We start from the raw sequence: 22913 nt of genomic DNA, 5'->3' as shown, positions 1-22913 counted from the left end.
AAATAAAACATTTTACAGACAAATAGAGCCCACCTTGTCTATTGTGTTTAGTTTATTCAATATTTGTAAAGTTTACGACAAATCTGGTGAAATTTTTTATCCGACATGTATTTCACATGCATCGAAAGGTTGGCTGGAAACCTGAGAACAGTAACATTTTACTGAAAAGGTATCCATAAGCATGAAAGAAAATTGGTGTATAAAGCATTTCAGAATGAAACCCTTCAATATACAGAACTCAATATTAGTAACGTGTTCCTAATGTTTGGTAAACTCAGTGTGATATATACACACACAGTATATATCAAATATTTTCATATCTACTCAGGTGATGAGGTTTCTTAAGAGCATTGAATCACTGGAGCTCTGCACATGCATTATTGCAGTGTGATCAACTGAGTTTAGTAGTTTTAATATTTCATCTTATATCAGTGTGCTATTTTATAGTCAGTCTCAATTCTCTAGCTACTGTAGTTTCCACTATATCTTCCAACTTCTTGAATTGTCTTTATTCCATCCATTTTGTATCAGATTAGTTTTGATCAGTCTTTAACCACGTCTGAATGAGACCATTTAGACAAATCTTTAAACACACGCGCACACCTCTGCAGAAATATGACAAAGAGGCACATCAGAATCCAGAGGGTTTCATTTATTTTGTTTGATGACAACTGCAGTCAAAACAAGCAGGCTAGACAGGCAATTGGAAGAGAGGAAAAGGGCTACTGGCTTATAGGAACGGGAGGGAATAGCATAGCGCAAACTAAGGATTCAAGGATAAACTTGATTGATGCCAGTCCTATAGATATATCAAGCAAGACAGAAATACAGCTATAGGATATAGCAAGAAAATGGAGGGTCTATGCGCTCTCTTTCCCCAAAGTGTGTTTGTCAAACAGGTACTCGGCCATGCCGTTCTGGGGGGCACCCATGCGGCGGAGGTTGGTCACCCAGTCACCCAGCTCCTTTATGGACTTCACCTGCTCGTCCAGGTAGTGTGTCTCAATGAAGTCACACATCTGAGAGCGAAAGAGCGACGGACAAACAGGTAAGCAAAACTCAGTGGAGTGATGCCTCAAACAGAACAGGGATGAATAATCTCTAGTGTTCTTCTAGACCCTAGAGGAAAAGGGTTTTTACAACCCCAGAGTAGAAAACCTTTCATGTGACCCACTGGACTTGGCACTGATAAAAGTGTACACTGCAAAGACCTGAAGTCCATCAGGTTTTTCATTTTTGGCACCCTGTTTATGATATCCTGAATTACATGTGAAATATGGGTGCATTAGATTCTGATTTTAAATCTTCAGACATTCTTAAAAACATCTTGCAGTTAAAATAACATGGTGTTTTGCCTGTGTATAGTTCATGACTCCATATACTCACGTGTGGGTCGTTGTGTTCAGAGCAGACCTTGTGCAGGTCCAGCAGGGACTGGTTCACACTCTTCTCCAGCTGCAGGGCACTCTCAAGGGCCTCCACACCGCTACCCCACTCATCCTTCTCTGGTTTCTGGAACAAGCCATACATGCGCTGTTAGGAAGAGCAGCAGTAGTGCTTCTACACAAGCCACTATTCCCCCCCAGTGGCTTATGTCAGACAAACTGGAGTACACATTGGCTACCTAGCTGCTTAATAACCATTTAGTCAAGTTTAAATATCACCTGTTGTCCGTTTTCTTAACCCCTCATTGCTTTATTCTGTCTAAGCAAAGTCAGTCTTTCTCTAGGATTCAGTATGGCTGCTGTTTAACATTCTCTCCATGCCCATTGCAACAGTACATTTATCCCTGACAGTTTCAATGACACTCGCAGCGGTTTAAATGTCTGTGAAAGATAAGTGGTCCACACCCTTAATCTCCTCCCTCTGTCGGCCCTCCCTAGATGGGAACTATCATATCCCCACACTAAACTCCCGCTGAAAGCATGCATTTGCACACAGGCGAAACATGGACATGCACTTCGCACACACCTTGATGTCCTGCAGGAAGATTCTCCCTCCCCTCTGGTTCTGAACTTTCATCAGCTTCTCAGCGTGCTCACGTTCTTCGTGGGACTGGTTCTTGAAAAACTTGGCAAAGTTGTGCAGGGCCTGGTCATCACGATCAAAGTAATACGCCTGAGACAGGAGAAGGTAAAGAAAGACTGAGTTCAAAGATACCTGGCTGGTTCCAGTTCTATCATAAAAAGCTGATCACAAGACCTTAACTTTGTTTGCCGAATCAAAAGCCCAATAAAGTGATTCTTGACATTAGTGGCTATCAGTAGAATCAATGTGCAGCTACAATGATCACTGCTATCAGTAAGCAGATAAAATGAGCTCCACAAGTGTTGGGACAATGACATTGTTGTCGTTTTGGATCTGTATCCAGCACTTGAAATGATACAATGACTATAAGGTTCAATTACAGACAGCTTTAATTGGAGGGTATTTTGATCCATATCGGGTCAACCGTTTAGAAAGTACAGCACTTTTATACATTGTCCAACCATTTTAGGAGACCAAAAGTACTTCAGTGTATTAAAGTTAGAATATTTGGTCCCATATTCCTAACACGCAATGACTACATCAAGCTTGTGACTCCAAACTCATTGGATACATTTGCATCCAATAGAAATGGTAAATAATGCATCGTCTTTTTGGAGTCACTAAATAAGAACAGAATGTTACTAAACACATCTACATTAATATGGATGCTACCATGATTACAGACAGTGCTGAATGAATTGTGAATAATAAGTGAGAAAGTTGAGGCATAAACATGCTAGCCTCCTGTTAACAGCTATTACCGCAAAAAAGCACTTAACTATTTTGATTAGATAATTAAATTAGTGGGTCTTATGGTTGTGGAAGGCTTATATTTGGCCTAGATATCATTTCATGAGCCCTGAATTCTTTAGATTATTGCTGACTGTTTGAAATGCAGTGAATTGTACAACAAAAGTGATTCAGAGTGTGATCTCACTAAATAGAATAGTGCATCACACAAGGTTGAAAACAATGACAATTTAGGCTATACCGCCCAGCCCTAGTATTAAATGGGATGCAAGAGGCCAGTGTGTTGAAAACACACCCATCTGCACTGTCATGGGGTGTTACCTTTTCTTACACCTCATGACTCAGTGTTCCTGTAATTTAATCAGTCATACTAGTATCCTTGACTACACTTGCCACACCCTTCCCCTTCCAGTCTTACCATGGACAGATAGACATAGGAAGCGTACAGCTCCAGGTTGATCTGCCGGTTGATGGCAGCCTCACAGTCCTGATGGAAGTTCTGTCTAATCGGAGAAGGCATGTTTCTGAAATGGAAATAGATTAACTGTCAAAAAGAAAGGAGGGCACACTTTGTTTCAATGAATTCAGGCACTTTTAAAACAGCATGAGAGCCCTGATGCCAAAGTGAAGATTATCCAACTCGTCAAACTCATTGTCTAACATTACAGAAAGTTGGTGCTATCCAGTCATTCCATTCTATAGATAAGCGGTTTGTTTGGTTATGAGAGATGCATCACTGTAGCCCTTCAGTTGGCTAGTAGAGCACAAGTATTTGGACTTTAATGAAGCATGCATATCTCCACACACGCAGTGTCAGCATGCAAGTAACAGCAAAACATGACCCAAAATACCACAGTGACGCATTTAAACACGATGGGCAGGTCGTTGTCATTGCAAATCCGGCTGCCACCAAATAGTAAAACAGATATATTCTTCTATTTAGCTAGCTACTCGGACCTTATCTAAACACATCACACCCAGAGAGGTAGCAAGAGGGTCGACACCGCCCAAAATATGTACACGCAGATTAAGCAGACTGTCTGCTTTAAGGGCGACTGCTCTTCCTGATATAGCCTTGTTTTAGATATGGTTCATTAAGAAATGCTAGCGGCTATGACTGAACTCAAACAATAATTGGTGTGACACCAAAGCAAATGTGGTTGGCTTTCAGTAGCACCAGAGGCTTATCTTCGGGACCGTCAATAAATTAGTGTAAGTGGGGACAATATTTTCATTTTACACACCTTTAAGTTCTCATGAAATGCTTTCAATATATGTAAACATTTCTACAATTTAGTTAGAGGTTAATTCATTGAAATGTGGAAACAGTCACATATTCAGTACACTAATTCACCGAAAACTCAGTTTGACCCAACTGACAAATTCTTATTTACACTTGTCAATTTTGACAGTAGAATAAATGTTTGACATATGACCTATGTGGCATCAATTTATTTGAAATTGTGCAGCAGTCTAAGGAACTGCATGAGGCTTCACAACAAGTCCCTGGTTCGAATCCAGGCTGTATCACATCTGCCCTTGATCGAGAGTCCTCTAGGGTGGTGAACAATTGGCCCAGCGTCGTCCGAGTTTGTCCTTAACTGACTTATCCAATAAAATAAGGGTAAAAAAACTGAATTGCTATTTTTATAAGTGAAGTTTATTTGATCGAACATAATGTTTAAGTTGTTACGAGGGAATTCCTCTATTCTACAATAGATTGGCTAGATTTGCCGCCTTGAGGCATGTACTTCCATTGTTAATCGACTATCTTGTCAATAAAATAGATCGTCGCACTTCACCGACCAAGGCCATCAGTGTTGACAATTTATATTTAGCGAGTTCTGACTCCTCCCCAAACGAGTGTTTAGTTGATAGCGTTTAACGACTTTCCCCACTTAATTCTGCCGCAAACGAGAAACTGTCAGTGCAACAGAAGTCACAGCAACGTCGCGCATACAGGCAGAGAAGAACAAAGGTTGCAGTGTGCGTAAGAGAGCGGACGAAAACGCTACGTCTTGGACCGCAGCAAGTTAAATTGGTGCTGTGACGTCGACGTAACGGCAAATCAAGGAACCGATCACTGAAAAAAACGTAGTTGCCAAAACTGGACGCCAGACGCCATTATTTGGCAACACAATGTCATATGAAGTAAACCACCACAATTATAACATTGACGATTGTTAGCTAGATACTAGTACCTAGCGTTATTGTAACAACGTTGAGTTATTTTACAATGCTAACGTTACAACGCATTTGACATCGTCGCAAGCTTGTTAACGTTAACTAGCTTGTTACATAACGTAGCTAGTTAGCCACCCTCAGTAGTACGGCCTTGGGCGGTAGTGGCTATCTAGTTACGTTACATCATCCAACTAATTATGTCAACCAGCTAGTTTAGTAACTTATTTATTCTTAACTAGATATGTTATTTGTCTTACCTTGTGTCTTTTCTGTTCCGATGAGGGTGTGTGAGTGATTCGAATTGTTCGTTTCAACGATGTTATGGATAGCTTGATCTAATTTGGTTTTCAAAAGGGATGAATTCAATCAAAGAGAAATTGCTTCAAAAGAGTAGAAGGTTGCCGTTCAAGCACTGTTGAAGCAGGTAACCTTTACTCTCGTCTGCAAACTGATATGCGTGAGTGGTGAGGGTTGCGCAGTGGTTAAATAGGGAAGGACGTCGTCAAAAGCAGTAAGGGGAGGAGACGCAAGGAGGAACTGTCAAAGCTCATCATTTTTAAATGTATATAAAATATTTCTCTATTTGGTCAAACTATATGGTAAAGCAAGACACTTGTTTGAAATCCTTTTTTTACTCAGTGAGACATAGCAAACAGATGGAAATGGTATCACGTGAGTAGAGCCTAGATCAGGGTTCCTCGGGGGCAAATGGTGGTTTTATTTGTTCCCCCAGGTTCTGTTGAGTTTTCATTGTTGTACATAAATTAAAATAAATCTAAAAACACCAGGAAAACAGCTCCAAGTGATTTTTTTTGAGGAATCTGGGTGGCAGGTAGCCTAGCAGTTGAGTGCTGGGCCATTAACCACTGGGTCAGTAACTGAAAGGTTGCTGGTTTGAATCCCTGAGCCAACTAGGTGAAAAATCTGTCTGTGCCTTTGAGCAAGGCACTTAACTCTAATTACTCCTGTAAGTCGCTCTGGATAAGAGTGTCTGCTGAATTACTAAAATGTCAAATGTATAATCACACATAATAGAGAGATCATGTTCAAGCAAGGTTTTAAATTATTTTGTATTAGTCAAATATTATATCTGTTTGGGCTTCTTGCAGTCAATTTGCAGTCTATGTTCCGGCCCCCGCTCAAGAAGAAATCCCGCGGCTAAATCTAGTTGATGATCCCTGGTCTAGAGTTTTTCCAGACCACCAGTCATAACCTAAAAAAATACTAGGCTAAGGCTCCCAAGGATGGACCCAGAGTTTTCCCCTGGTCAGGTCACACTAAAAACAAAGGCCTTACACAAAAAACATGATTAATCAAATAAGGAACTTAATACACTAAACAGTCACGTAGACCACATTTTCTTAGCAGAATGCTGACAATTCATGATATTGCGTAACGGGTATTTTTAAAGGGGGAATTGAATTTCCCAGAAGTGACAACAGCAGAACTGATGTCATAGTCTGATCGACACAAAAGATCTCAGAATCCCAAGCACAATGGGTGCCACACATTAAAATCACATTGAAATAGGTTCTGAGAGTCTAACTGTGGCCATATGAATGAGATACCATCAGTGAAATGACTTATTTATGGTGTAGTCCTACTTAGTTGATTGGCATTATCATGGTGGAAAAATAGGGCAAATTAGGATAAGTACACAAAACCATTATGAATTATTTGATTACAGTTGTGTGGCTATAAGTTTCAGGCTAGGCTTGATTTTTAATAATGGGAAGAACCGTCGCCATGTGACTAAATACTGACACTGAACAGCTGTAGCAGATAAACAGTACTATCATCACCACAGTTCTGTCTGGTATGCTACAAAGTTAATAACCACTGTGTGTACCCAACAGTCAGCCATCCAGAGCAGAGGACTGCCGGGTCATTGTCATTCAGTGTATCATATAATCACAACAGAAAATGCTGTAACAATGCCATAGACACTGGTTGAAAATCCAACCCATGAATAAAACTCTCGTTTCCTTTGCCACTAGGTCTCACAAGCTCTCATTTGCATCTTCCAAGTAATCTCATTCAGACACTTCCTCCCAATGCTAGGAAACATAATGTGCTATATATTAGTCTGGGGACAAGGTATTAATTAAGATATGCCTTTCATCTCCACTTGTTTTTATATACAGGATTGATGATGAATTAAGGCATGGATACAAATACAATTATTTGAACTGGCTATCTGCTGCGTCACCCACATCTGATTACATTGTTACAAAGAAGTGCAGCATATTTTACTGCAGCATATGGATGACTGTTGATGGCTCAGCAGCACTCCCCATACACTGAGTGTTCAAAACATTAGGAACACCTTCCTAATATTGAGTTGCACCCTCTTTTGCACTCTACAAGGTGTCAAAAACATTCCACAGGGATGTAGGCCCATGTTGACTCCAATGATTCCCACAGTTGTGTCAAGTTGGCTGGATGTCCTTTGGGTGGTGGACCATTCTTGATACACACGAGAAACTGTTGTGTGTGGAAAAACCCAGCAGCGTTGCAGTTCTTGACACTCAAACCGGCGTGCCTGGCATCTACTACCATACCCTGTTCAAAGGCACTTAAATCTTTTGTCTGGCCCATTCACCCTCTGAATGGCACACATACCCATTCCATGTCTCAAGACTTAACAATCCTTTAATCTGTCTCCTTCCCTTCATCTACACTGATTGAAGCAGATTTAACCAGTTAAATGTAACAAAATGTAATCCAAGTAATTGTTTATCATGAGGGCCATAAACAATAACTAGTAATGCTACATACGCCAAGAAAGCTTAACATCAACTTTCTGGTAAAAATAATTGTAAATTGCTGAGGTGTAGTCACTTTTAAAGACAAAAGCTCAAGTACAGTACAAATATGATAAAAATATAAAATATTTAATGCATTTCCTATTCAAAAAAACTAAGAATAAGGCTTGACTTATATGCTTTATGTAATGAACACAATGGGAGACAGAGCTGGTGTGAAGCGGAGGGCGCAGCGGGTGTTTATTGTAAGGGACCACAGGAGGAGGCAGGTAGTTGGGTCCAGGCAGAAGGTCATACACAGGGGGCCCAACAGGGCAACAGTACTGGCAAGGAAAAGGCTAGCAATGTCATTCGGGAGATCAGGCAATAGGTTGATTACAGGAAATCCAATAGGCTAAGGTACAGGCAGGGTATAGGCATCGTTAGTGAGGTAGGCAAAAACTATCATACACAGAGAGGCGTACATTATGGGAACACCAGAACTCTGAATAGAAGCATGTCACAAAACAAACATTAACTCAGTGATGGGGTGCAAAGAACTAAACTAAATAGTGTGTGATATGACATACAGGTGTGTGAACAGGTGATCAGAATTCAGGTGATTGGATCTGAAGAGTGAGCTGCGTTCAGGGGATCTATGTGTTTGAGAGTGAGCTGCAGAGTGGGCTGGAAAGTGAGCTGCGTTCAGGGGATCTACGTGTTTGAGAGTGTGACTTGGAAGCAGACGTTACACTTTGCATAATCACATAAAAACACCTAATTATAAGATTTCACCTTTATAACTGTTACGAATCCCTTTGGCCCGACAATCTAGGGGGGGATGGTAATGGGACCCGTAACTACTCACGCAAATAACAGTACGCAAATTATAACAGTGACAAAGTAACAGTGAGAACGAAATAACAGACAACTTAATTACCGTCAAACACTCAGGGTTTATTTCTAAACACACGGTAAAGGGGGGCAGAAAAGGGGCTGAGCTAGACCCAAGGAAATAAATAATAAGTATTCAAAAATACCCCTAAGTTAGACTAGCGTACTTCACCAACAGCTAACTAACCAAAAACACAGTGGGTGGACCGCCCAGTTCTAACTAGTGTATTTAACAAAGTTTATCTACAGGTAGTGTATGCCCATGGGCGAACTGTCTGGTTACCCCCTTTTCCCACCATCAAACAAACACTCAAACACCATAACCAAAAACAATACTCACAGGTGGTGACAAAGTGACATGTAGACGCAAAACCACACAATGGATCTACAGACATATGGCATTTACAGAGAGATTGAGCTCTAGAGAATACAACTGACAGGGTTTTTAAACCAAGGGAAAGGGACTGTGATTGGGTAGGAGAAAAGGAGCAGGTGTCTTCCGATTAGCGACTGATTGATGACTGATTGGGGAATGATGATTGTCACCTGTGAGTAGGGGAGAAGGAGAACAAAAATACACACAGGATACACACAGAATACTTGTATCCGTAACAATAACTGTATAATAGAGATTTGTATTGTGAGTGTTAGAGAAAATGTGCATATTTTCAAAAGGTCTCTCTTGATCAAAACGTCTGGTCCCATTTAGCTTGGCTTCCTGAACTCATTAAATCTTGTCCATTAATGACAAACAGAAAGTGTTTTTTGTTTAAAACAACTTCCTTGACAACAGCTCTGGTCTGCTCAGCAAAGGCAAGAAGTATAAATGCAGTATAGCCACTGCAAACACTGGATGGACCATGCAAAGCCTTGTAAGATGCAGACATGTGCTTTGCCAGTGGCTGAGGTAGGGTTCAGCCAGGAGTTGCTGGACTGTCAGAAGAGTTTCAAGTGGTTTCAGATTTCAAATCCTATGTCATACAGGCTCAATAAATAGCCCTGGTTCCCACGGACACTGTAGGATATCAATCAATGCAAGCCATTTCGATCTATCGTGTCCACAGATCGATTATTTTGCTAAAATGTCGGTCGGAACCGGTACCAGAACCAGGGACTTTACATTTAAAGGTGACATCAATAAGGGATCATAGCTTTCACCTGGTCAGTCTATGTCATGGAAAAAGCAGGTGTTGTTTTGTACACTCCGTGTATATTTGCGGGTTAAAGGCTCTGCATGGTCAATCTGCCATCTGAAGTGACCATACAGCATTTACTGCGATGCAGCCGCCGCAGACGTCAGGACTTTCATTCTTCTTGCGCTTAGCGGAGCAGAGCTATTGTGATGGAAGTTGTCAAGGAAGTGAGTTTGTGTTTATACTGGACCTCCCGCCCCCACCTACGGTCAACCAATTATGTCAATGCGGAGCTATACGGAACCCTCCGCATTGTTACAAAATTTGAGAGGCGCACGACAATGTGGTATGGATTTTTATTTGGCCTCTGCATGCCTCCGGCGGCTCCGCAATTGCGTCACACCCTCCTTACAAAGCCTATGACCACATTCTTGGATCAAGCATAAGGGGTCGGTGGCGGGCCTCAGGTTTTCACTTTATCACACACAGTCGGGGGCGGGTGGGTTATTAGCAATTGCGGGTGGGTGAACCAACAGCTGAGACGTGCACCACTAACGCACACATTCTTTTCAATGAGGCCACAATGTCATGTGGTGGCACTCCCAACTTCACCAGTGGTATTGAAGCACACACTCATGACCATGTGTCAACACACACATATTTTTGTACACTCAGTGTATATTGATGTCATGGGCTAACAGTAAATGAGGGCATTGTAACATAGGTTATAAAATGTAATTGGGTGTAAAGTCCACCTTATGTTTCATTCCTTCCTGTGTCCTAGATAGAAACATTGCATTGTTCGGACTCAGCAAATTGTGTTTACTGGGGCTAGTGCAAGCACAAACAACTTCAATGATTATTTGGCACAGCCAATTTACCACCTGCCCAACAACCAGTAGCTGCTGACAAAGTACATCAATGCTGACAGCTGCATATGATATGATACTCAGTTCAGCTCTCTGACTACTCACTGGGCACACACTGGTTGAATAAACGTTGTTTCCCATGTCATTTCGATGAAATTATGTTGAACCAATGTTGAATAGAAATTGAATTGACGTCTGTGCCCAGTGGGTGACTGATGTTGTGAGAATCTCTCAAGATATTTAAAGAACATTGCCTTTAGGATACCAGGGCCTGTCGCAGTAGAGAAAAGTATTATTGATGTTTGGAATGTTAGGCATAAGCGTATAAAGTGTATATAATTATTTTAAATCTAGTTCTGTCCATGATACCGAAGTATGTACTGATATGTGTGTGACTGGTGGAAGCTGCTGGGTGTGGATGTGGTGTAGGGGAATGAAGGTGGAAATCATTAAGTTAACTTTAGAGGGAGGAAACTCCACATGATTCAAGGTTGCTGCTTTCACGTCCGTTAACTCTGATCACGGTGGCTGAGGTGAAAGCCTCAGCAGAGCCAAGGACCTTAGGTGAAACTCCCATCTGATTCTGGTTAATTTTATATGAGCAGAAGCATAATAACAACTGATTCACAGGGACCGTGTTCATTTTATGGGCAGGTCCAAAGCCCAGCACAATACCTCAGCAAACCCTTCATGGGTGGTAGACTAACACATGACACTATACCTCAGCTAACCCTTCATGGGTGGTAGACTGTAACACATGACACTATCTCAGCTAGCCCTTTTTAAAAAGCGGCAATAGTACTATTTGTCCATTTTGAGACGCTGTAGCCAGTATACACTTCCTCAAAATAGTCAGAATTAATCTAAGATAACATAAGACATATGTCATTAATTTTGCCATTTTTTGCAGAGGAGAATGTTTGGTGCAGTATTTCTCAAGAGAAAAAATTTGCATGAGAAGGAGTCGTCTCCCTTTGAATGACAACAGGCACTTCATTGTAGAATCCCTACTGTTGACCAATCACAGACGAGTCGACTACCGACTTCGGTTTGCCTCGAGAAAAAATGTTGTGTGCCTGAACAACCGAAAAAACCCTTGCCGAAGTCCAAAACGAACCAAAATGTCGTCATAATATATGCACAAACTGTTTTGGCTGGGAAGCATGCAGACGCCTTTAGTCAGTGTGGAGGAGGTGCCAATGTTGTATTTTACCTAATGAAACCCATAGCGGGTGGTAGCTGTAACAAAAGTCCTACAAATTTAAAAGCCCAGTGCAGTCAAAAACGTGATTTTCTGTGTTTTATATATTTCCACACTATGAGGTAGAATAATACTGTGAAATTGTAGAAAATGATGATACTGCCCTTTTAGTGTAAGAGTTGTTTGAAATACACCTGAAATTTCTGCCTGTTTTGGTGGGATGGAGTTTTGGCTTACCTGTTGACAAATTAGTTAATAAACCAATAAGAAAGCATTCCAAACCTCTCTGCCAATAACAGCTAGTTTTCTGTTTTCCCCTCCCCACTCAGACCACCCCCAGACAGTCCTAGCAAAATTATTGCTTGAGGAATTGCTCTTAATTCTTATGGCTGCAGTCCCGTTAATGGGATCGATATGACAACAGCCAGTGGAAGTGCAGGGCGCCAAATTCAAAAAACAGAAATCTCATAATTAAAATTCCTTAGACATTCATGTGTCTTATATAATTTTAAAGGTAATCTTGTTGTTAATCCCACCAAAGTGTCCGATTTCAAATAGGCTTTTCAGCGAAAGCACTACAAACGATTATGTTAGGTCACCACAAAACCACAATAATCACAGCCATTTTCCAGTTAGATAGCTTCACAACAACCAGTATAGAGATAAAATTAATCACTAACCTTCGATTATTTTCATCAGATGACACTCATAGGACTTCATGTTACACAATACATGCATGTTTTGTTTGATTAAATTCATATTTATATAAAAAAATCTGAGTTTACATTGAGGCGACTAGATTCACTAGTTGCAAAAACATCAAGACTTTGCATTGCCACATCGTTTCAACAGAAATACTCATCATAAATATAGATGATAATACAAGTTATACAAATGTAATTATAGATATACCTCTCCTTAATGCAACCGCTGTGTCAGATTTAAAAAAAACTTTACGGAAAAAGAAACCCACGCTATAATCTGAGACGGCGCTCAAAAGTAAAACACCACAGCCACAAAGATGGCGTCAACATAAACAAGAAAATATATAAATATTCCCTTACCTTTGATGATCTACATCAGAAAGCACACCAGGAATCCCAGGTCCACAATAAATGTTTGTTTTGTTCGAAAAAATCCGTTATTTATGTCCGAATACCTTCTTTTGTTAGCGCGTCTGGTTTACATATCCAAAAGGTAATTCTGGTCAGCGTTATATCGGACAAAAACTTCAAAAAGTTATATTACCGGTTGAAGAAACATTTCAAACTAAGTACACAATCAATCACTAGGATGTTTTTAACATATGGCTTCAATAAAGTTCCAACCGGAGTATTCCTTCTTGTCTTCGTGAGCAATGGAACGTAAGTGACTTCCACGAGGAAAAAGCATTGACAGGGCTTGTAAGCATTTCACTGTAAGGGCTACACATGTTGTATTCGGCACATGTGACAAATAAAATGGGATTTGAAATGTGTGTACATAGTTCTGTCCTTGTCTATTACTGTTATGTATTAGCCAGTCATTTTATGTGGACCTTAGGAAGAGTAGCTGCAGACTCATGAGCTCAACATTTCTTATAGTACCCATTCAAGACTTTCAGACGTGTCTAGTGAGACTGGGGTTGTTTCTGGACGGTGCCAGTAGCAGAAGGGTAAATGGCGCTACCTGCTGTTGTATCCATGAATTTAACCTTTTTCCTACTACTACACTAGTAACTCCCGAAAACATTGTCGTAGCAGTCAAATTAGTCAACAATCAATACCACCGTCACACACCTTGACTACAATTCCCAAAATAGAAGTAGATTTAAAGAAATGTACAGTAGCAAGCAAATGACTACTTGCACCTTCACCCCTACATGGCTGCACTGCAGCACCAAGTCCAAACATTGACTAAAGGTTGCTAACATTGCTCCTTATAGTCCAAGGACCTCACATGTTGTTTAAAGGCGATATGGCTCTGGAAGCCTAAACAGCCAAATACTTCACCTAAACCAATTCTCAATTGTTGCACAATTCTAAACATAATCCCTACTTTCTTATCCCAAAATAATTTCACAAATGCAAAATACACTTGCTGTACAGTTAAGTTGCAGCCAATAGTATTTTTCCATTGACAACCCGTTTGTAGCATCCATTTACACACGTTAGGAGACGCAGATGGCCAATTAGCACAGGTAGTACGTAGACTAACTTCAATTTCTGTTTTCCGTAAACACACGCTGTAACGCGGAGATACTGCATGTTGGTGTGGGAACACTAATACTATACTGTACACAGTACTAGCTATTTAGATCACAGAAAACATGCAATCATCCATGTAGTTATTATACTTCTAGCATAACATTTATTTTCAATGACACAGACCATCTTGGATTATTGCCTGAGCGCAACAGTGCTCAGGCAACAGTGCTCTCAACAGTGCTCTCATTTAATCCTTTATTACATTTATCTAATTTGAAAGGTCCTTTTGCTTCCAAAACACTACCGCAAGTGATGCGTGTTAATGATCAAACTGAGCATCCATGGCTCTTACCAAAATCCCCCAGTACAGAAGACGCCCTCGTCCAATGACTTGTGTAATGTAATGGAACAGTCATCAAGGGCTATGCAGCACCCAACTGCTTCAGTGGCTGTGTCCAGATGGAAACAAAAAAAGTTTTCATTAAGCAAAATACCCAAAGAAGAAAATACACGGAATATTTAGCCTTTTCTACAAAGTTTATTTCAGATTTTGAACAAGTTTAGTCAAACAGGCCGAATCCCATGTCATCATCAGATCCCTCTTCAGACTCCTCCTTCTCTTCCTTCTTCTCCTCAGCTGTAAAGAGATAAGTAATCAATTAACCATACAAATTGTCTGAAAACACAGCCAGCTCTAGTGAAAGTAATATAACAGTTAACCAAAATAACTACCCTTTATGTACTAGTAATGCGCTTATCAGCCATTTATCAATATGAAACTGACCTGCTGTTTTTAAAATGGCCCCATTCTACCAGCCTTGATGTAATAAAAATAATGACACCCACCAATTTAAAAAAAAACATGCATTTAGCAATGAAACTGTTTTAATAATGTTTGCATTGAGACTGTTCTGTACTATAACATTTCCCATGTATTTAGTAAAGGCAAATAAGCTTTAGCTTGCCTGACCAAGTGCCACATCAATAGAGCTGACCCACACATCAATATCTATAAATTTAACACCTCATAAGATAGCATTGCGCCCAGTTTGGCATGGAAAATGATGGACATCCAAAAGGTCAACTTGACAAGGATCTAGAACACTCATGTGGGCTCTGATGTATGCTCACCTGCAGTGGGGGCAGCTGCTCCAGCAGCAGCGGCTCCACCTGAGCTGGCCACTGCCACAGCACCACCTGCTGGCATACTGGCCAGTTTACCATAGCCTGTGAGAGAAATTACAGTTAACTGATTTAATTACAACTATATTGTTCTTAGTCCAGACTGACTATTTCAGGTTCTAATTTTAAGTAGATGTGTTCTCTTCAGTGACTTTTCATTATGCATTGGCAACTCACCCTGGGCAATCACCTCTTCCACATTTTTGCCACCAAGTTCAGTGACAACCTGAAGGGGAAGAGAAAAAGGGGTCAGAAATTAGTGGCCCAGAGATTGCAAGCATGTTGTTTTCTGATATAGCTCCACTTTCAGAACACACAAATCATGCATTTCCTTTACTCAATACTGAGATAAAGTAAAACATGTGATATTAAACATACTTTCTCCATGCGTGTCTTGTCAGCCTCAATGCCAACACTTTCCAGGATCTTCTTTATGTCAGCAGCCTGTGGGCTGGCATTACCACCAAGGGCAGAGAGTAGGTATGCAGCAACGTAACGCATTCTGCAATACAGATCATGATGCAGTTACAACAACAAAAAACAAGGCATTAAAAAAAAATACCAATACAGTTATATTACTTTAGACAAATAAAAGTACACATGCGTCTCAAAGGGAACTTCGCAGTATAACCCTATAACATAGAAACAATTAAGACTTTTCCATGTCATACCCACAGAGCATCAAGTAGCTAGGCCTACAAACACCTATTATACATTTGTTTCAAGAGTGATATTTAGACACCTTCTCCATAATCTAAGTGAGAAAAAAATAGGTTGGTTGAGCATCTTTACCAAAGACTAGGACTCACTGCCTTACTCAAATCATCTGATTGATTAGCTAACTAGGTAACGTTAGCTAAATAACTGAGGTTAGCAAATTAGCTAGCTAGTCGAGCTTGCTAGCGCACTGTCCACAAAGTTCCAGTTGGTGAGTTTGTCACTGAGAACTGTTATTTCTTCAATCAGAATATGAAGATGTGGCATTGAAAAACTCCCTCGCAAATAATGTTACCAATCAGCTAGCTACAGTTTTGGGACTTGTTTCTTTGAGGCAACAGTGAGAGCGAGTACACATGGTGACATGTCATGGCTGTTAGGTAGCAAGCGAACTGGCTAGCATGCTCCTCTCCAATACATTATTTGCTGTCCAATTTTAGGTTAAGACAAATATTTGAAGGGAATGCCTACGTTATGGTGCCGTGTTGGACTTATTTTCACAGGGTGTATATGTACTAAATTTCCTTTAGAAGACACTCACTTGACACGGAGAAAGCAGATGCGTGTTCACGACGAGATTTGCACAGGCGGAAAGGAAGTTCCAAAGCAGGGGGGAAACGGAAAAACGCTTGATGGGCGGGGAAATCGAATGAATTTTGATTGGAGGAGAAAATTCACAATAGGGTGCACTTGATTTGCAAGGCGAAGTGAGGAGGCCGGGCGGCGGCAACACAATGAAAAATGTCAGATTTTTTTTTTTTTTAGGGAAACTGGAATCACTACATGGTGATAATGATACGCCCCATGTAAGTGATTGGGCCACTGTTCAGTCCAGCAAAGTGCCATTGACTCTCAGTGGTCAATAACTGGACGGACGGAGCTGGGACTGTGCTGTGACCTTAGAACAGACACCTAATTTGGACTACATTAGTACCAACATAGTGCCATACTCTATGAAATGGTACATAACCCTTACTATAGTACCATTCTTGCCTCTGGCAATATGACATAATATGGCATCTTCAAAAGTTATCAAACAAAAAATGTGGGTCTCCTAAACAAAAAGGATGTTAAAACTACATGTGTTAAAGGAATTACACAATAAAATTTATGGTAGTATTATTTAAGTTGAGAATAAAAATAAGGAAATTAAAACATTTTTCATGGTATAATTTATTTTGTGCAGTTTTTGTAACACAATAAACAATACAAATGGACAGAATAAACTGAGAGCAGCACATTTTGTAAGTAGACCTAACAGTCCAGAACAAGCAAACATTCAATCAAATAGTTCTCATAAATGTTGCAAGTTTGGTCTTGGTACTCAAAACAAGAATAGAACACGGTCAGAAAAGGAATACAAATAATTTCAGGATTTTTTCTCTCTCATGAAAATCCCTTGTAAAAAATGTAAATATCAAAAGAAAACACTTAGAAAAATATTCTATTGACCCTTACAAAATATAAGAGGGTAGAAACCTGAGGGGTGTTTCACAAAGCTCTAGGAATTGGCAAGGTAACTGTCCTGAACATTCGGTTGAAACCATTCATGTCAGTCACAAGGACAACATTTCAGTAATCATACTAAGGGGCAAGCTGACATGTAACCAACTTGCTATGGGGTGCCAAATCGGTTAAGCCTTTGCTTAATTTACACATCTTTTTAAAAGAATGAATAGAACATAGAATAATTTGTTTATGAAGTGAAGAAAACTTTAGAGTGAAGGAAATACAAAATGTTTCATGATTTAGAAGAATACATTTTATTCAATTCAGCAAAAAAAACATTAAATCTAATTTTATCAATATAACTGGAATTGCACAGTACATTCACGAGTGACCATCATAAGATAAAATACAAACTATGCTATTCAGGTGAAAATTAACATAATATCTGGAATTGAAATCAAATTAAGTTCACATCTTAAAGGGATAGGTCACCCAAATGGGACATGTACCTAATTTTATAGCTCCACAAGTAGTTATTCGAACCTGTAAGTCAGCAACCAAAAATATGGCTTTGTTAACTCAACCACAGCTTAGCAACAGCATAGCAACGTTATTGGTCTTTATTATGAACTGTATTAATGAAGGTGGGTTTCACATACCAGTAGATTACATGCATGTTTTAATGCATGCCATTCAATAATGCGTTTACTCACGTTGAAAGATAGCAGGTAGCACCCTATTTCAAACAATCATGCTGGTGGTAGTGCAATACTGTCTTTTTCTCGTTTATACTTTCTGGAAACATCAGTTGATGTTGGACAACAATGGCATGTTTTCGTCGTTGCTGCGACAAGTTGGCCGACCTATTGTAAACCCACCTTGAATGAGTTGGCCACACCGTTGAAGTGTGAATAAAGCAAAGTAACTCAAAGAAATTAAAAACTAAAATTACTATGGGAAAGCAGCATTCTTGGGGAATCTCAAAATCCACTGACCCTGTTTGTGAAATACCCCTCTGGTTTCAAAAGGTTCTGACTTATTGCTCTTTTGAAATATTTAAAATGTCAGGTTTGCCTCAGGTCTAAAAATTGTATACTGTCCCCCCCTTACAGTCATAAGGGGGAAAGGTTATCTGAATTTTAAAAGAGAGCACAGCATCTTAGAAAGCCTTCTCCCAGCCCACTGAAAACCTACGCATTTGAATAATATAAATGATTCATGGTAAGCAAAAGCTAGAAGTTGCTGAATATTTTATGAGACAGCAAAATCTTTTTTTAAAGTTTGTAAGACAGTGAAAACATCAGCACGAGGTTAAAAATAAATTCAGAGAATGTATTATTTAATTCCTTAACAATTTAGAATTTAGATTAGAATACTAAACACAGATCTACCAAAACGATCACACCTGTTATTTTCAGGAGGAAAAAAACAAAACAGAGACAATGGTAAAAGATAGTCTCCATTTAGCCTTCATATACTGGTAAACACAAAATGTCTATATCAATTTACACACAATGCCTTCAATAATATTTATTCTATACCGCTTATATCCCAAATGTATTCTATTACTACCAGTTTCTTCTCGCTCTCAAAAATAGCAGGTGTGACGTTTGCGTTCCTGCAAATGCTTGGTAAACATGGCATTGAAGTGTTGAATCATCTGAGCTTAGTTTTGTAATTTGAATGACAGTACAAGTTCAAATACATTTGTATTGCCCTGAGGCACTTTATAAAGGCTGTACTAAAATAAAAAAATACCACCTCTTCAATCAATGAACCTCTGTGGTGGGTCTCACAGGTCCTCAAACGGCATCCAATATGTCAGTCCAAAATGTAATGCATATGTAAAGCGTGAATGACCAACTACTTGTAGAAATATGATAAATCTAGTGTTTGCCTTGAGTCGAGGTGTGGAGGACAGTGTCAGAAGTTGAAGGGGTAGGTTGTAGAAAAGGTAGAAATATAATATATGTGGATACAAACTAAACGTAGTCTGCTAAGTTTTAGATGAAGGTTAAAATTGTGACTGGGACAAATGGCTGGAAGAGGGTAAAAGACAAGGGAATTGTGTGCCAGTGATGAAAAAACACTATTGGGGATAGCTGTTCTGTTGCCGGCGCTTTGCAGACCTCATCTTCTCAAAGCGGGATTCCATTTCCTCAAGGACTTTAGGAGTGTACCTGACCACCAGCTTCACAGTGCCCTGGGCAGCTTTGAGAAGCTCCACAGCTTTCTCATGGTGCTCCCCCTCCACACTCTGGAAAGAAAGAGATAAAAGGAGGATTAATTAAAATAACAAACAAAATTAGGTGACTGAATATGATAAATGTATATTGATAGTGGCCATGTCCGAAATCTGGTTTGCTTGCTATTTACTTACACTGCATACTGTGTACTTATCATACTACTTAGAACTTTGGGTTTAGTAAAAACAAATGCAGTAAGCAAAATATAACAGCATACTAGGCTCAGCCTACATCATCTAATGCGCAATTGCGTTGATTCCCTACATTCATTCATTTCGGTACAGCTCGTCTCCTCAGCTGTTTATCAACTGTTGTCAGACACACGTGGGCCTCGAAATACGATTCTCTTCCTCAAGCGTGCAGCAAATTCTACTAGTTAAAATCCAAAATGAGTAGGAGATCCTGGAATTTTTAAAGCATACTCAATTTTCAAAATTTCACATACCACTACAACAACAAAAAAATCTGCCTTCCCAAAATGCCTACTATTTAGAACGCAAGTACGGGTATTCGGACACAGCCAGAGACTGCATAAACAACACGTACCACCCCATTGACAGAAAGAAGCTGGTCGCCTCTCTTGAGGCCCCCGTGGCGGTCGGCGATTCCCCCAGGAATGATGCGTGAGATGTAAATAGGAGAGTTCTGTTCCTTCCCTCCCATTATATTGAAGCCAAGTCCTTCCTCCGTCTTAGGCAGCTCCACCACGCGAGGGTGTGAGTGCCCCTCACTGGCCGCAAACGCTGCAACAGTGGCCTACAAGGCAAGAGAGAAAAAAGTTGTTAACCCAGAGTTGCCTACAGAGTTGTTGTTTAATATTGGTTGTTGTTGTTGTGACATACCTTGGCTGTGGCATTGGCCCTGACTTCAGGGCTACTATTAATGTCCACTGTCTCATACACATGTTCATACACCTAAGGAGTTGTTTAGAAAAGGCAGAAAGAAGGTTAGTCAAATGCAAACTGCTAAGCTAAATGACTTCCTTCAAAAAGTCTGGCATGTTAAAAATGGTAATCCTGGTAGTTCTTGCTGTCCAGGGTTCCAAGCTATTAATTAATCCTCAAACTGGATAGCTCATTTTATAATCACAAAACTACATTGAAAATAATGCTTTATGATACACTGAAGGAATGACAAATCTTACATCAGAAGTCAACTAACTAGTCCATAGGCAGCAATCAAACATGTCATGTTTTATAGGCCTGTCTGTGTCAGCCCCATCTCACACAAGTACACAAATCAGAGCCTGGAGGTCCAGAGTACTGCTGGCTATTTTTTTCCACTCACCTGGTACCCCAGGTCTGAATCAATCACACTGATTGGAGGGTGAGAATGAAAATCAGCAGTACTTCTGGCCTTCAGGTCCAGATTTGGCCAAATGAGTTGAATTTTGAAGGGTGTGATGGGCATTTAATGGCATAGTCTCAGCTCACCTCTCGCACAGCATTACAGAACTCGCTCTGCAAGACCCTTTGCAGTGCCTGCAGTTTCTGGGGTGGCACTTCCCCCGTCCTCTGGAGCTTGTCAAGCAATTCAATGGCTCGAGAAATGTCTGCGGGGAGAAAACATGGAGACCACCCCCCGTCAGAGATCTTACCAATAATTTACATTGATTTAAAGACTTTGGTTTGGGAAATAATTGCTTGAGGCAGAGGATCTAACACTCCAGCACAAGAGTAATGGAGTCTGTTGGTTTTGATTTTGTAGATTGATGCAGTAAATCTGTCTATGCACAGGGTATTACAATACAGGCATTGCTGATCATTACCAAATCTTCATCACACTGCTTGTAAACACATGGTAGAATTCAACATAGTAACAGTCTGGGCTTTAGGGCGCAACATTTTCAAATTAACCTAGCAAGCTACTGAGCTACATACTAGACGCTGAACTTTTGTTTGGGTGCAACTGCTAACATTACTAGGAAGCTACAAACTACCAGTGGTGGGAAAAGTACCCATTTGTCATACTTGAGTAAAAGTAAAGATACCTTAATAGAAAACGACAAGTAAAAGTCACCCAGTAAAATAGTACTTGAGTAAAAGTATCTGGTTTTAACTATACTTAAGTATAACAAGTAAATTGAATTGCTAAAATATACGTATCAAAAGTAAAAGTATTAATAATTTCAAATGACTTACATTATGCAAACCAGATGACACAATTTTTGTATTTATGGATAGCCAGGGGCACACTACAACACTCACACATTAACTTACAAACAAAGCATTTGTGTTTAGTGAGTCCGCCAGATTAGAGGCAGTAGGGATGACCAGTGTATGTTCTCTTGATAAACGTGTGAATTTGACCTTTTCCTGTCAAAATGCAACCAGTACTTTTGGGTGTCAGGGAAAATGTATGGGGTAAAAAGTACATTATTTTCTTTAGAAATATAGTGAAGTAAAAAAAATGTGGCAAAAATATGAATAGTAAAGTACAGATAGCCCCAAAAACGACTTAAAATACTTTTAAGTAGTACTTTAAAGTATTTGTACTTAAGTACCACTGCAAACTACCTACTACCAGCCTTGAGGATGGCTATCTTGTTAGCTAAATTAGCTAACCTTAGCTGTCTACAACATTAGCAACTCAGCCATCTGTCTTTCTGAAAACTAAAGCGGATTATATTGGAATAATCTATTTTTCTTTCGACTTTTGAGAAATGATTGTACATGGGCTAGTTATTTCTAAATTAAATGACTTGCGCTAACGTTAGTTAGCTAACTAAATTAAATTCCAGATTAGCTACCGTTAACTAGCTAGCCATCTGTTAAGCTTGTGTGTGTATTTTCATAATTTTAACTATTATTATTGATCAAGCAATCTGTGTAATTTGACGTTTTACCTCTTTCCAGTCGAACAGGTTCCCCCAAAGACGCCATAATAGCCTAAATCCGGCACTGTTCGGGAGAAATTATCAGGCTAGCAAAATATCCACTCGGCGATAAACAGATTTGAGCTGTATTGACGGGGATTGTTGTTGCGCCAAGGACACGCAATCCGCGCAATATACGGTCGATGTGCCAAATCCAAGATGGGGGAAAAACTGAGAAGTCATATATCACTGAAGTTTTGTTTGATATTTTAGAAAATGTGGTGTCCTAAATGTATAACCTGCAATGTTTATGTTTTTGTTGTGATAGGAAACTTGTAAACACATTATGTAGGCCTATACTTTGGTAGGATACCTCAAATGATGTTTAGAAAAGTGATTTTTCTCTCATAAAATGCAATTTCATGAGTACTATAGATATATACAAGAATTGAAGTGCTATTTGTGTGTGAAAATCTTACGGAATATACCTTGAATGCACTTTTATTGTTATATTT

At 39.8% G+C, this 22913-nt stretch overlaps 3 protein-coding genes across 3 annotated transcripts; all 3 read right to left on the bottom strand.

Moving 5' to 3' along the window:
- Positions 1-631: 631 nt before the first annotated feature.
- Positions 632-5467, bottom strand: LOC129854384 (ferritin, heavy subunit). The gene is made up of 5 exons (XM_055921355.1): positions 5220-5467; positions 3197-3302; positions 1972-2118; positions 1387-1512; positions 632-1019 (listed from the first exon to the last, which is right to left on the bottom strand). The coding sequence occupies exons 2-5, from the start codon at positions 3296-3298 to the stop codon at positions 861-863; spliced, it is 534 nt and encodes a 177-aa protein (XP_055777330.1). The 5' UTR covers positions 3299-3302; positions 5220-5467; the 3' UTR covers positions 632-860.
- Positions 5468-14507: 9040 nt separating this feature from the next.
- On the bottom strand, positions 14508-16539 carry LOC129854383 (60S acidic ribosomal protein P2-like). Its single transcript, XM_055921354.1, has 5 exons — positions 16430-16539; positions 15550-15673; positions 15349-15397; positions 15121-15216; positions 14508-14626 (listed from the first exon to the last, which is right to left on the bottom strand). Exons 2-5 carry the CDS (start codon positions 15670-15672, stop codon positions 14550-14552), a joined length of 345 nt encoding a protein of 114 aa, XP_055777329.1. The 5' UTR covers position 15673; positions 16430-16539; the 3' UTR covers positions 14508-14549.
- A 504-nt stretch (positions 16540-17043) lies between these two features.
- Positions 17044-22577, bottom strand: LOC129854382 (protein lin-7 homolog C). Its single transcript, XM_055921353.1, has 5 exons — positions 22429-22577; positions 21017-21135; positions 20426-20497; positions 20130-20339; positions 17044-19594 (listed from the first exon to the last, which is right to left on the bottom strand). The coding sequence occupies exons 1-5, from the start codon at positions 22463-22465 to the stop codon at positions 19427-19429; spliced, it is 606 nt and encodes a 201-aa protein (XP_055777328.1). The 5' UTR covers positions 22466-22577; the 3' UTR covers positions 17044-19426.
- Positions 22578-22913: the final 336 nt, after the last annotated feature.

This window comes from Salvelinus fontinalis, chromosome 4 (genome assembly GCF_029448725.1).
Source record: "Salvelinus fontinalis isolate EN_2023a chromosome 4, ASM2944872v1, whole genome shotgun sequence".
In the NCBI taxonomy this organism is placed as follows: domain Eukaryota; kingdom Metazoa; phylum Chordata; class Actinopteri; order Salmoniformes; family Salmonidae; genus Salvelinus; species Salvelinus fontinalis.
The sequence above is the reverse complement of the archived record's forward strand: the minus strand, read 5'-3'. Positions and strand labels throughout refer to the sequence as shown.